Consider the following 14,717-nt stretch of genomic DNA (forward strand, 5'->3'; position numbering starts at 1 on the left):
TGTTCCACGTTCCCACACGGCCGTCCTTCCATGGAGCCTTCCGGCTCACACAAGCTGCTCCGGTCGGGCGGTGGTGGACATTCGTGAGAGAAAGAGCGGAGAGAAAGAGCGGAGAGAAAGATCGGAGGTCCCTGCTTGGCCAGCGATGAGACCAGCCGGTCCCCGCTCTCTCTCGCGAACAGAGATGGGAAAAGTACTGACATTCTGTACTTGAGTAAAAGTACAATTACTTGTATAAAAAAGGACTTTGGTCAAAGCAAAAGTACTCAGTCAAATATTTACTCAAATAAAAAAGTACAGGCTCTATAATGTACTTCATGAGATATTTTTACCCCGTGTCATATAATTTGAAGACCATTAAATTTAAAAGATCATCACTTAAAACTCTTAAAACTGACTAGATCACCTCATGAAGCCCTTGTAAGATTTTTTTACTCCTCGAGATGGTGCTCTTGGTTGAAAGATGCAACGGAAAATAATTAAGTTCCCACTGCATCAACCAAGAATGCCATTTAGAGCAATTAAAAAATATCCCAAGTGCTTGCCAGGGCCAAGCTAACGAAAGGTTAATGATTATTTAGCTTTACTGTACCTTACCTCAAATGTTTTTCTTTTAGATTTATTTGTATTCTTTGTAGGTGGCAAAGCTCGTGGACTTTAGGTTTACACTGGTCACAATGCATTCACCCTGAATCGTTCTTCGAGCCGACCAATGTGAACAGGTGAGGTGGACAGCTGACTCGCTAGCTCCTTCTGAGGGCGAATCCATAATGTTGACATTTTCAATGTTGACACTGTCGATTACGTTGCTTTTTAATAAGTGGCGCCAGGGAGCTATGCTACATTCAGACCAATACGGAAGCACCGTGTTTTCTCGGGTCGTTTCATAGCTTGAGATCGAGCAGGGATGGAGGTCAGGGAACTTGTGTAGCGCTTCATATGATTGGCCGAGCCAGGAACATTGACGGTAGGTTTTGCGCTAGGTCTAATTTGACAAGTTTGTCATGCATGTAGAACTAATCGAGTAAAAAGTACAGACGCTTTTTATAAAATGTAACTGACAAAAGTAAAAACTATCCTAAAAAATAAATACTCCGTGAATGGGGTACCGCACGAATGCTATTTTTAGACTGCAAGGCCACATGACTTCAGCAGGTTGAACCGGAAGGAGGTCAAAAAGAAGCCGGATCGTTGATGAGCCATGCTAGAAGTGTTTGTTTTGTTCTCGTTTATCTCCAGAAAAAAAAAAATAATACATGCCGCATAAACACAGCTGTTATGGAACTTGCAGAAACAACTCCGGACACTACGGCCGTCCACATATAAAGGATGTATTCTGTATTCGTTTCCCAAAGCCAAATATTCAGAGGGATTAATGTGAACGAAAAAAATATATATAATTGACAAGTATACTTGTCAAAGGCAGTGAATTTATTTATTTTATTTTATTTGACCTTTATTTAACCAGGATAGTCCCGTTGAGATTAAAAACCTCTTTTTCAAGGGAGTCCTGGCCAAGAGGCAGCAAAACAGTTTACATTACAGTTACAAATAAAAGTTTCACTTACAATCACATAAAAATTAGTTAAAACAGTTACAAATCAATGAGGCCGTCTCAAGTGCTCTTAATCTGGATCTAAAATCGTTCAATGAAACAAGTTCCGTTAGTTTCCAGTCCTTTTGCAACATGTTCCATGCAGAAGGGCCAGAGAAAACAAAAGCCTTTTTCCCCAGCTCAGTGCGGGCAAATGGAACAGAGACTAACAAAAGATCATTGGAACGCAGACCATAAGAATCAACACTTTTCAATGTGATTAGATTACAAATATAAGAGGGCAGCAATCCAAGCATGGCCTTGTAAGTATGGCCATTTTCAAAAAGTAAGGCTCTATCAAATCTGGTCCTGGAGGTTTTCGGTGATTTAGGGTTTTGAGAGCCTTATGAACTTGCTGTACAGTAAAAGGTACAAATCTAAAATGTTCTCCAGAAAACATTTGAGAATTTGTGCAGTGAGGCAAAGAGGCAGCTCCTGTGGAGTCAAACAAAGAACCAGATGACACAAAATGCTTATTAAAGCAGTTTAGGATCTCAGAACCTTAATGATGAATGTGAATGAGGTGAATGGTGAATGAGGTAAACGTAGCACAATACGCAACTTTGCAATATAGTGAAACGGTGTAGTCAACATTGGAGTTGACAAAATTCTACATATTTGAAAAACATGACGAGATTACTTTTAGAACCTTAGTTAAAAAAATGTTTACTGTTTGAAAGCATCATTTGCCACACTATATGTCTTCTTGAACATAGAGAGAAAATCTCATATTTCAAATGGTTTATTTTATCACATAGAGCAACATTTCTCATACATTTTTTGAGAGAGAGAGAGAGAGAGAGAGAGAGAGAGAGAGAGAGAGAGAGAGAGAGAGAGAGAGAGAGAGAGAGAGAGAGAGAGAGAGAGAGAGAGAATAATTTGATTGTAATGACTAAATGTTCAGGCGCTCTTCCATATTTTAATTATGGAACAGTTTTATTAACCTTGCTGGCTGCAGCTAGAACCTCTACTTTGACCTAAACAGATTATCGATATCCTTGCAGTAAGAGTCCAGATCACAAATACTTGTTCGGGGGTTTAATGAAACTGTTTAGACACCTTTATACTGTCTGCTGCACGTCGTCGTCAGTCTTTCGCATCTCCCACTCCATCAGCATTAATGGCAAACATGGCTTCCGCTTCTGGCAGGCAAGGTGAGTCGTAGATTTTACAAATTCTTGTTTCTCCTCTGCCTTTTCTCAGATAAAGTCTGTAAGGAAAACACATTTGGGGTTTGGGGACAATCAGATGGATAACTGAACTATGTGTAAGCAGGTCATTGTTTTAAACAATTAAGGTTTTCATGTCTCAAGCAGCCAAATACCAGCATATTTTTGAATGCTTTACTTAGCGGAGATTTGCCAGAGATTTCTGTATTCTTTCGTCTACTTCCCTTCATTGAGCATTCCACCCTAGGGTTTGAAGAGACTTCAACTAATCATGAATCACATCTTTTTGGCAGAAGGAAACAGGTGAGATGGGCGGTGGTTCTGCAAAGCAAACTAGCAGTGATGGATTCAAGGTGGAAATATTTGACCAAAAATAAAACCAGTAGCACAGTGACTTGAGAAATATGCCAATCTGTTCTAACAATTATTGCCCAGTCCATTCTCAATTTTTCTTCCCAAAGTAAACTCTCTGCAGTTCTACCACATTCTATGGCTGGAGGAAAAACCTCATTTAGATTAGGACTGTAGCGTTCACCCAACCACAGACTAAAACTCTTTGAAGCCAACGAAAACAGACCACAAAGGAATGTAAATGTTTTTCAAAGGCTTTCCTGTGTCAGCCAGAACAACAGGTTTATGACATTTTTTACAACCACTGGAAAGCCTATCTGCACACCAGAATCTTAACAATTCTTTTATCGGCTACAAAGCCGGTTGCTGACCTGGTATGAGTCAACAAAAACCCACTCCTGGAAAATTTAGAAAGATTAAGATTGCCCTCAAGTGGTAAAATTATCCTCATGTACCTTCTTAGACTAAGCCAAGCCATCTTACACATTAATACAATGACAATACTTGAATTCTACGAATGATTCACGTTATGTTTGTGTGTGTATGAACGTCATATCTCATTTGTATTCCATAAGGAATGAAATGTAACCTATACCTTTCAGCATAGTCAGAATAGGCAAGTAAACTTCATCACAAAAACATTTTAATGATGCGTTAATCGTGATGTGTGTTAAACAATGTTTTGGGTATTTTTGTGGGAAAACTGACTTGACAGCCTGACCAAATTTAACTCATTCCCTCCCAGCCATTTTCACTGAAGCAACCCCCTTTGCTCCCAGCTGTTTCACCGGATTTTGACTGATTGTGCAAGGCCCATAGACTATTGTGTTTGATTGATATAAAAACATGGAACCTACTAAAAGAAAGATTAGAGTCAGGGGGAAAAAACAGTCTGTTTCCGTTTTGCAGCAATTAGCAATAGAATATAGCTAAGTTTCATCATTAGTCACATTCCTGGTGAAAACACTGTCAAAAAGAGCTTGTTGCAACATGGCCCTGGTTGATCTGTTATACTCTGCTGTCGTCTGCTGGCCGTTTTTGTAATAACTACCATAGCTTCAAGCATTCTCCTCAGTTCAGAGGCTGCATCAAAGCCTTCTGTATGCTGTAGCATAAAAAAAAAAAAAAAAGTTAAAAAGTTAAAAAAAATGTATAAATACATCTTTGGGAGCAAATGAGTTAATGCTTAATTATGAATCCTTTAATAATTCTTTTTTTTCTCTCTTTTTTTCTGTGTATGTGTGCGTGCGTTTGCGTGCGTGCGTGCGTGTGTGCGCGTGTGTCTACGTAAAAATATATATAAATTTCCTACAGGTAATTTAAAATACTTAGGTGTTAAAATTTCACCAAAGTTAACTGAATTAACTTCTTTAAATTTTTTACCATTATTGGACAGTATCCGTAGTGATCTGGAGCGCTGGAATAATCTTCCGATCTCTTTAATAGGACGGATAGCTACTATAAAAATGAAAGTTTTACCAAAGATTAATTATTTATTTTCAATGATTCCATTTAAACCTACGTCTAACTGGTTCCAATCGCTGGACTCTGCTATCATAAAATTCTATTGGAATAAAAAAAAAGCTAAAATTTGTCTATCTACTCTTCAGGAAAGTAAATCTAAAGGGGGTTTAGAGGCACCAAACTTTATGTACTATTATATAGCTAATCAACTACAATATCTTGTGCTATGGACACAACCCAACAGAGATACTAACTGTTGGTTGGAATTGGAGCAGAAGGATTGTAATAATCTTAGACTGTTAGATTTACTCTTTTTGTACAAAATCAATAAAACGACATAATTGTTTTAAAAACCCAATGATAGCCGCCACCCTGACTGCCTGGTGGAAGGCATTAGAAATTACAAACTCCCAATTGGCGCCCTGTGGGCTCTCTCCCATTTGGCATAACCCCGACTTTCAACTTAATAATCAGTCGTTCCATTTAAGCTTATGGGAGCAGAAAGGAATTACACACCTTCATCATCTTTTCTCAGATAATAAGTTTATATCGTATACAAACTTGGTCCAGAAATATGAAATAAAAAATGGAAATTTCTTACATTATCTGCAAGTTAAAAATATGGTTAAGAAACAAATCCCAACACTTCAGGATACGCTCCAACTGCCTGTCTTAGCTAAATATATTATAAAGCTTTCTCCAACAACAATAAAGAAAATATCAAAAATATATAAGTTATTTTTATACACAAATAAAACGTATTTACCGACTTTAAAATGGGAAAAAGACTTTCCGGAACCAGACTTTTGGACCCAAATCTGTGAAAATGTATTTAAAATGACCAAACAGACAAATTTGCAACTTATCCAATATAAGATACTTCATAGAACATATATTACACAATATATGATGAAAAAAATGGGACTCTCTGACTCCGACATTTGTCTCCAGTGCTCACAAAACACTGCCGATACTTATCTTCATGCTTTATGGTCATGTACTCCAGTGCTGCATTTCTGGACTAAAATCTTGGAAAAGCTCGCTGATATATTAAACTGTAGGCTTCCTTTATCTCCAAGATTGTGTTTACTAGGTGACTTAACAATAACTGAGCTACCATGTAAACAATCCCAATCTATATTTATAGCCCTTACTATTGCTAAAAAAATAATCCTTGTCAATTGGAAAAATAAACAATCTCTAAATATCGACCACTGGTTAAACTTACTAATAAATTATATCTCAATGGAAAAAATCTCTGCCTTAAATAAAAATCAAGTATCAAGATTTAAACAAATATGGTCTATGTACATAGAATATTTTAATCTTAATTTGGCAACTTAATCCTGCCAAGATTCTGCCTGTTAACGAGAGCCACCACATCGTTGCAACTTCTGTTTTCGCTGCTTCTGTATTTGGTATTTTGTATCTGATTGTTTTTATTTTTATATAGTCAGGAACCTAGTTGCTGCTAGTGGGCTCGAGCACACCACACTATACGACACTATACTCACTAACTCCTTAAGAGTTATTTCTAGTGGGCACTAAGCATCAACACTTGGTGTTAATGCATGCAAATTAGTCAATTTTCTCGACGCCGTCCCCCGTGGTGGTTCTGCTCCCCCCCCGTTGTCTGCTCGGTAGCGGTTGTTGTCTTGGCCGCTCCCTGGGCCCCCTGTGGGGTGCGGTGTTGGGGTGCTTTCCCTGGTGCCCGGGGCGGCGCCGTCCCGGCGCGGTCCGCTGCTCCGTGCCCGGCGGCGCGGTTCGGGGCGGGTGGGCCTCTGGTGTGCCCCGTGGCTCCCTCTCCCCTCCCCCTTCCTCCCCCCCGTCGCCTCTCCCTCCTCGCCTCCTCCCGCCCATCCTCCTCTGCCTCCCGGTCCCTTTTCCCTTGTCGCCCCCCCCGCCCTGCAGCCGCCCTTTCGCCTTCTTGTCGTCTTCCTCCCGCTTCCCCCTTCCCCCTTCCCTGTCGGCCCCCCGCCCCTCCCCCTCCCTCTCCCTCTCCCTGGGCCTGGGGCTCCCTCCCCGGCCCGGGGCGCCTGGGCGGGCTCCGGAGGCCGGTCCTATTGTGGTGCCAGATGGGTGGGGTGGGGGGCGGGTGGGGTGGGGGGGGGGGTGCTGGGGGACGGGCGTGCCACCTACACCCGCCGGGTTGGGTGAGGCCCCGCTGGTCGCTCCTCTTACTCACTTCACTAGTTTTGCACTATACACTTTGTAAATATACACATAGGGCACACAACACATTTCTTGGTGGGGTGGGGAAGGGTGGAAACACCGTCTTCACCCTTCAACTCCCCTCCAATTTTAATGCACTTAATGTCCAAGGGGAGGGGTGAGTTGGGGCGGGGAGCCATCAGAGGGGATGGACTGCAGTGCCTGGCAGCACTGTGGTCCCCCCTATCTGTGTCCCTGCCCCACCACTTTGTCCCTCCTTTTTTTTGGGGGGGGGGATGCGGGTGTGTCGGTGTAAGGGAAATTTTGCTGGACCGCGGTTGACGGCTTTCTTTCTTTGGTGGTGGTCCTTATGCATGTCAGATCCGTCGCACCAGCATCTACTGAAACTCAACAGAAGTAGCCTCTCCCTCCCACAGCCCCTTGAATCAGTGGGTGCTGGTGTCTGTGGATCTCACTTTGCTTTATCTATCCTTCCCTCCTTCCTCTCTTTAGTTTTTCCTCTGGTCACTTGAGATCTCAATTTATTGGAAGTTTGAGGCTTCTGGGGTTGGCATAAGACTCTGGTTTTGTAACCACGCAGGAGGGGTTTTGTTGGTGCTGGATTTCACTTTGATGGATTGGATGTTGGCTTCTATGGATCTCACTCTGCCTTATCGATCCTTCCCTCCTTCCTCTCTTTAGTTTTTCCTCTGGTCTCTTGAGATCTCGCTAAATTTGCTGGAATTTAGAGGCTTCCGGGGTTGGCGTAAGACTTTGATTTTGTAATCATGGGGAAGGCAGGAAGTGTTTGGTCGGTGCTGGATTTCACTTTGATTTATCTTTCTTTTCTCTTTATTTTTTTCTGACCTTTTCTCTGGTCTCCTGACCATTTAAACTTCACGACTCTGGCAAGATTCTGAAGTACCTGGTTAAGGCGAAGGGTAATGGGATATTTATAAGGCTTTAGGTGAATTAATGAGTATAAATTTATACGTATTTGCACGCACACGCACGCACGCATGCGCACGCACGCACGCACGCAAACGCACGCACACACGCAAACGCACGCACACACACAAAAAAAAAAAAAAAAAAAAAAGAGCAATGATGATAAGACGTTGAATCGGTAAGAAAGAAACGGAAAAAAATATATATATATATATATATATATATATAAATAAATTTATACTCATTAATTCACCTAAAACCTTATAAAAATCCCATTACCCTTCACCTTAACCAGGTACTTCAGAGTCTCGCCAGAGTCGTGAGGTTCAAATGGTCAGGAGACCAGAGAAAAGGTCAGAAAAGATAAAAAGAAAAGAAGGATGAATCAAAGTGAAATTCAGCACGGACCAAACACTTCCTGCCTTCCCCATGGTTACAACAACAAGGTCTTATGCCAACCCTAGAAGCCTCAAAATTCCAACAAATTAACGAGATCTCAATAGACCAGAGGAAAAACTAAAGAGAGGAAGGAAGGAAGGATCGATGAGGCAGAGTGAGATCCATAGAAACCAGTACATCCAGTCCATCAAAGTGGAATCCACACCAACCAAACACCTCCTGCGTGGTTACAAAACCATAGTCTTACGCCAACCCCAGAAACCTCAAACTTCCAATAAATTGAGGAGATCTCAAGTGACCAGAGGAAAAACTAAAGAGAGGAAGGAGGGAAGGATAGATAAAGCAAAGTGAGATCCACAGACACCAGCACCCACTGATTCAACGAGCTGCGGGAGGGAGAGGCGAGTTCTGTTTGAGGTTCAGTAGATGCTTGTGCGATGAATCTGGCATGTATAAGGACCGCCACCAGAGAAAGAAGCCGTCAACCGCGGACCAGCAAAGCGAGCACAGCCCCCCCCCCCCCCCCCCGGAATCCCCCAGGCCGCGGCAGCACCAAGGCCACCCCCACGCGAGCCGACCCAGACGCGCAGAACACCCCCGCCCCGGCCCACACCCCGAGCCCAAGGCCGCAGAACGAGGCCCGGCGGGCCCCCACAGCACCCCACGGGTCCCCAGCCCCCGCCGCCCCCACGACCTCCCCGCACCCCACCCAAACCCGCCACCCGCCACGACCCAGGCCCCGCCACCCCCCGGCCCCCAGACCCCCGAACACACCCCGACCCCCAACGCCCAGCCCCCCACAAACCCCCAAAAAAGTGTTTCTATCTTATTCCACTTTTCCGTAATCTGCAGTAGAAAACAGGTTGGTTTAAGCGAAATCCCGTCTTTTAAAAGAAAAGTCTGAGAAGAGAGGCTTTTTGTGAAGCTATGTATTTCATGCACAGCTTTGATTTTTTGACACTGTTTTTTTTTTCTTTTGTACACCACAAACATCTGAAGAGTGATGCATTTGAGAAAGATGCATTTGTCGTGTACCAAAAGATCGCTGCAGCCCCCACTGATGGCTTTTTGGGCTACGTCTGGGCCACAAGATGCATGATGCCATTTGGTCTTTGCAATGCCCCTGCCACTTTTCAACGCTTGATGCAACAGTGTCTTAGTGGTCAAATTGCAGAATCGCTGCTTGTCCGTCTGGATGAAATCATAGTATATTCCCCGGATTTCAAAAAGCACCTTCAACATCTGGAGGAAGTATTTTCAAGACTCCATAAGCATGGACTGAAATTAAGATCTGATAAATGCAACCTGCTACAAAAGGAGGTAAAGTTCCTTGGGCATGTGGTAGATGAGCGTGGAGTTCGCCCAGACCCATCAAAAGTTTCTGCCGTGGTGGATTGGCCTATACCTGCTACTGTGAGGGAAGTAAGGGCATTCCTTGGACTGGCAGGGTACTACAGGCGTTTTGTCCCGAACTTTGCTAAGATTGCATGCCCAATGAATTCGTTATTAATAGGCATTTCCAACGATAAGCGATCCCGTGGTCGGAAAGTAGAGTGGACGGCGCAATGTCAAACTTCATTCGAATGTCTTAAAACGGTATTAACCCAGGCTCCAGAGTTGGCATTTGCAGACTTTACTTTACCATTTATCGTTTATACAGATGCTAGCATTCATGGGTTGGGGGTGTTGGCTTAAAAACAAAATGGACAAGAACGAGTCATAGCTTATGCTAGCCGCTCCCTGCATCCTACTAAACAAAATGACTCAAACTATAGTTCCTTTAAGTTGGAACTTTTAGGATTAAAGTGGGCAATAACAGAAAAATTCAAAGACTATCTTACTGGAGCAAAGTTTGTTGTCTATACAGACAACAATCCTGTTGCACATCTGCAGTCAGCAAAGCTGGGTGCCACAGAACAGAGGTGGGTTGCCCAGTTGGCTTCATTTAACTTTGAAGTGACGTATCGGGCAGGTAAAGAGAACATCAATGCAGATGCACTGTCCAGATACCCGGTAACCACTGTATCCTCAAAAATTCAAAGTCCAGTGACTGGCGTCCACAGCATCTGTGCGGTAACATCTATGGACAATGGTGAACTGTGTGGAAGCAGGGATGAGGACTGGGGCTCCTTACCTCATTGACTGCCATTGACGGCTATAGACGCCAAACGAGTCATTTGAACTGGGCTGGCATTGAATGAGTTAGAAGATTGTGATGAAGACATCAAACCAGTTAAAAGGTATGTGGAGATGGGATCATGGCCGGGAAAATTGGAGAGGCAGGACTTACCCTTGAGAGCACAACGGTTGTTGCACCACCGCAAAAGACTATATCTAAAAAATGGTGTGTTGTACCGCAGGGCTGTTGACCAGTGTACTCATGAGCTATGCTAAGTTATTTGCCCAAGATCCAGGTGCAGACCCTGGGAGAAGTACCACAAGGCTGTTGCCCATGCAGGGGTGGGAAGGACATTGTCAGCTATGAGATGTTTTTTCTTCTGGCCAAACATAGAGGAGGTGGTACGGGGGTTCAACTCTGGGTGTGTTTGCTGTAGCTTGCAAAAGGATAGGACTGAGCCTAGAGCCCCTTTACAACCTATTACGGCGTCTTATCCCCTAGAAGTTATTGCCCTGGATTTTCTTTCATTGAGTAGACCTAGCGACACCTATCAGAACATTCTTGTTAGGGCCCGAGCAGCGACCGCTGCGAGGTCCCTATTGTTTTTGTAAAAATTATTATTATTAGGGCCCGAGCAGCGACCGCTGCGAGGTCCCTATTGTTTTTGTAAAAATTATTATTAGGGCCCGAGCAGCGACCGCTGCGAGGTCCCTATTGTTCCTGAAGGAATTCTTATTATTAGGGCCCGAGCAGCGACCGCTGCGAGGTCCCTATTGTTCCTGAAGGAATTCTTATTATTCTTCTTCTTCTTCTTCTTCTTTTTCTTTGTTATTATTCTTTTCCGCAAACAACCACATTTTTGAGGCACTAAACATGAACGAAAACTCACCAAACTTTACACGCAGATCGGGTCTGGCGAAAAATTTCATATTTTAAAGTCGCCATACATGATAACAGAAAAATGGCTCTGTAGCGCCACCTACATAGGTTTAACGGATCCCTGTCCCGCTACGATTGTCCTATGGCTACGAAAATTGTGTGGCACCTGTAGCACATCCAGATGAACAAAAACCTCTTTGATATGTGTACCCTAAAATAGACAGGAAGTGAGGTATGAGTATTTGAATGTCCAATTTTGGCCCATTTTTGCACATTTACAGGGGTCATACTTTTGCCCGCTTCTCCTACACGGTTAACCCGATTGACTTCAAACTTGGGCTGTACCATCTCAACACCTGGGACAACATCATGGTAAAAAATCTAAAGTTTTTGACATACTATATGACGGTGGCGGGGCATCAAATTTACAGTTTCAAAATTCTTACTTAACGAAGCATTGCCGGTGGTACGTTTAATCTAGAGCTACGAAAATTGGTACACATATGTAACAGACTATGATCTACAAAAAAGCCTGTTGGTGCCATATGCTAAACCTAACAGGAAGTCCGCCAGAGGCGAGGCATCAAATTTTGTGTTTCAAAATTCTAACTTAATGAAGCATTCCCGGCTGTACATTTCACCTAGAGTTACCAATATTTGAAGACATACGTAACAGCCCTCAAGGTACAAAAAACTCTTTTTGAACCATATGCTAAACCGAACAGGAAGTCCGCCATTTTGATTTACTTTGGAACGTGTTGCCATTTTTTGGGCCATTTCATAGGGGTCTTATTTTAACGAACTCCTCCTACAGAGTTTATCCGATCATCTCCAAACTTGGTGTGATTCATCTTAAGATGTTGAAGATGAAAAGTTATTGAAAGCTTTTTATTTTGTCGCACGCTGTTGCCGTGGCATGCACAGTTTGCAAAGGAAAAAATTACTTCTTAATGAAGCATTCCCAGTTGTACGAAGCAGCTAGAGCTACGAAAATTTGTAGACAAATGTAACAGCCCACGATGTACAAAAAAGTCTCTTGGTGCCATGTGCTAAACCCAACAGGAAGTCCCGTAGGGGCCGGGCATCACATTTTGAGCTAAAAAACTCCTCTTTAACGAAGCATTCCCGGTTGTACGTTTCACCTAGTGCTATGATAATTTAGAGGCATACATAAGAGCCCACGATGTACAAAAAAGTCTCTTGGAACCATGTGCTAAACCAAACAGGAAGTCCGCCATTTTGATTTATGATGGGATTTGTAGCCTTTTTTTGTGGCCTTTTTTAGGGGTCATATTTTAACTCCTCCTACAAAATTCATTCGACCGTGTTCAAACTTGGTGTGTTTCATCTTAAGATGTTTAAGATGCAAATTTATCGGAAGTTTTTTATTTTGTCGCACGCTGCTGCTATAGCGATGCATTGGTTGCCAAGTAAAGTGCTGCTTTGTTTTTTTTTATCTATACATGTGTGAAAACTCGTGAAACTTTGCACACACATCAGACTTGTCATTAACATGAATTTTTAGAGATTTCTTGTGCAATTTGCAATAAATCGCACCCTCTATACATTTTTTATGGAGCATTTCCGATTGGATGATTCAAGCGCGAAATAACTAAAGATGACTTGACCTGACCTAGATTTGTGAAAACTCAGAGGCATACCTATTATATTATTATTATTTTTTGTACCTTACAAGATTATCTCTTGTGCCACATTAAACCCCTTTGCAGGCCTGAGCCAAACCACGGTCCATACATTTGATACCACTGCTTTATTTCAATGGTCAAGTACTTCATAACCACACCTACTTATGCTTGTCCTTGCATATATAGTAGACAACAAAGAGCTCTTTCAACAAAAGACATTTCCATCTACAAAGTCATACAAGGTAAGCACTCTATAAATTCTGCAATCACTACACTTCTATTCCTAAATTATCACTTCAAATACCAACAATGGTTAATACAGCTACAAATTTCTTGTATGTTTATGAAGTATGATACTGTATTTATTTCTACTCCTTTGCTTTTCTACAGAACATGAACAAATCACCAAGCAAATTCTCTTTTGATAAAGACCCTCTAATCATCTCCATACGCAAAGATTGCCAACTTTTTTCCGTAAGTATACAATACATAAACTAAACAGGACAACTTTCTCAATCATATACAGTATGCCATACATATATGTATTAAGTTCTCATTTATTAACAGGTTTGTTAAAGGCACCTTTAGTGTGTTTTTCTGTTTGTAATGTTTCTCCACGAGCACGTCTAGCCATTGATATCATGTAGAACACATATGCTAACCTTTTAGAGACAATTGAAGCTTACTTGCACAGTAGCCACTATCTTAACCACTTAATTCACATGTCTACTTGACAACTTATTACATGTAGTGAAATGGTACTTTGTGCGTCTTATGCTTTTTTCTGAACACTGCTTTTCAACTCTTTCCTTAAAACCAATACATGCGGTACTGTTATACTGTATAAATATATATGTCCGTGTGTATATATTTGTATATTCTTTCAAATAAACTCGTTTTGACACACACAGCCATTGAGTAACATGCAACACGACCACAACGTTTTGCACCAACACGTTACCTCTGCTATTTAGAATCATGGAATCTAACATGACTGATTTTCATTGAATGCTTTGTCATTACAGTATGCATGCATTGATCATGCTTTCAGTCGCAACGACTTATACCAGCGCAGCCTTGATCTTCATTCCCAAATGAACCAACTAGTCCATGTGACTCGAGTCAATCGAGCACTTGAAAAACAGATAGACTTCAAAACCAAGCTTGTGAAAGAACTCCAGACTGCATTGGATATAAAGGATGCATGTGATGCATTTGTCCGTGATGGTAAGCTATATGACATGGAAGACACACAAACACTAACACAGCAAGCATCCCCATCCTACACATTGTGTATAATGAATGACATGTTTGACAATGGACATTTTTACATTTTTTTGTTAATGCACGTTCCTTTTTTTCTGTTAGGAATATCTTGAAGGTAAAATTGGACTGTTAACTAAAACACTGACTGATTATTGAGCCGCAATTTCTCAATGTATATAATGTGAATACATACTACACTTGATTACTTTCAAATGTGACTGATATCATGTAGCTATGCTGTGATCTTGCCCTCTTTCATCCACTGATAGACACTTCAAAGTTCTTTTTTTTCTGTATCTTCTCAAAATAACTGACATATTCATGGAAAAGATTGTATTTAAATTCTATCATTATTAATTACTATTATTATGTTTATGTCTTTGCCCCTGATTATGATGTTTCTATACCATAGATTTTTTTTTTTTTTTTTTTTTTTGAACATACAGTGACTTGACCTTTACAATACAAATTTTTACTAAGAAAAAATCAATCACACACCATAATATTTTATACTTATCCTGCATGTATCTGGACACACCATGCCAAATTTTACACTTACATAACCATTTATGTACCTGTCGTATCCTTACTTTTATTCATCATTTCATCACACAATCCTAAAACATTGCTTTTTGACCCAGAGGATTCAACTATACCATTTTTGCGTGTCTTATTACTTACTAGCTATATTATTTATTAACGGGCAAAAACTATGAATATAAGATCACCGT

General features: G+C 41.5%; 1 protein-coding gene across 4 annotated transcripts in view; it reads right to left on the reverse strand.

Annotated features, from left to right (window-relative positions):
- Positions 1 to 2,617: 2,617 nt before the first annotated feature.
- rad51 (RAD51 recombinase) overlaps positions 2,618 to 14,717 on the reverse strand; it is a 192,844-nt gene continuing 180,744 nt past the window's right edge. For all 4 annotated transcript variants that reach the window (XM_077509832.1, XM_077509833.1, XM_077509830.1 and 1 more), the window contains one exon: positions 2,618 to 2,804. In XM_077509832.1, the coding sequence (XP_077365958.1) occupies positions 2,681 to 2,804 (124 nt within the window). In that variant the 3' untranslated portion in view covers positions 2,618 to 2,680. The remainder of the gene's footprint in view (positions 2,805 to 14,717) is intronic.

This window comes from Festucalex cinctus, chromosome 21, assembly GCF_051991245.1.
Source record: "Festucalex cinctus isolate MCC-2025b chromosome 21, RoL_Fcin_1.0, whole genome shotgun sequence".
NCBI classification, from domain to species: domain Eukaryota; kingdom Metazoa; phylum Chordata; class Actinopteri; order Syngnathiformes; family Syngnathidae; genus Festucalex; species Festucalex cinctus.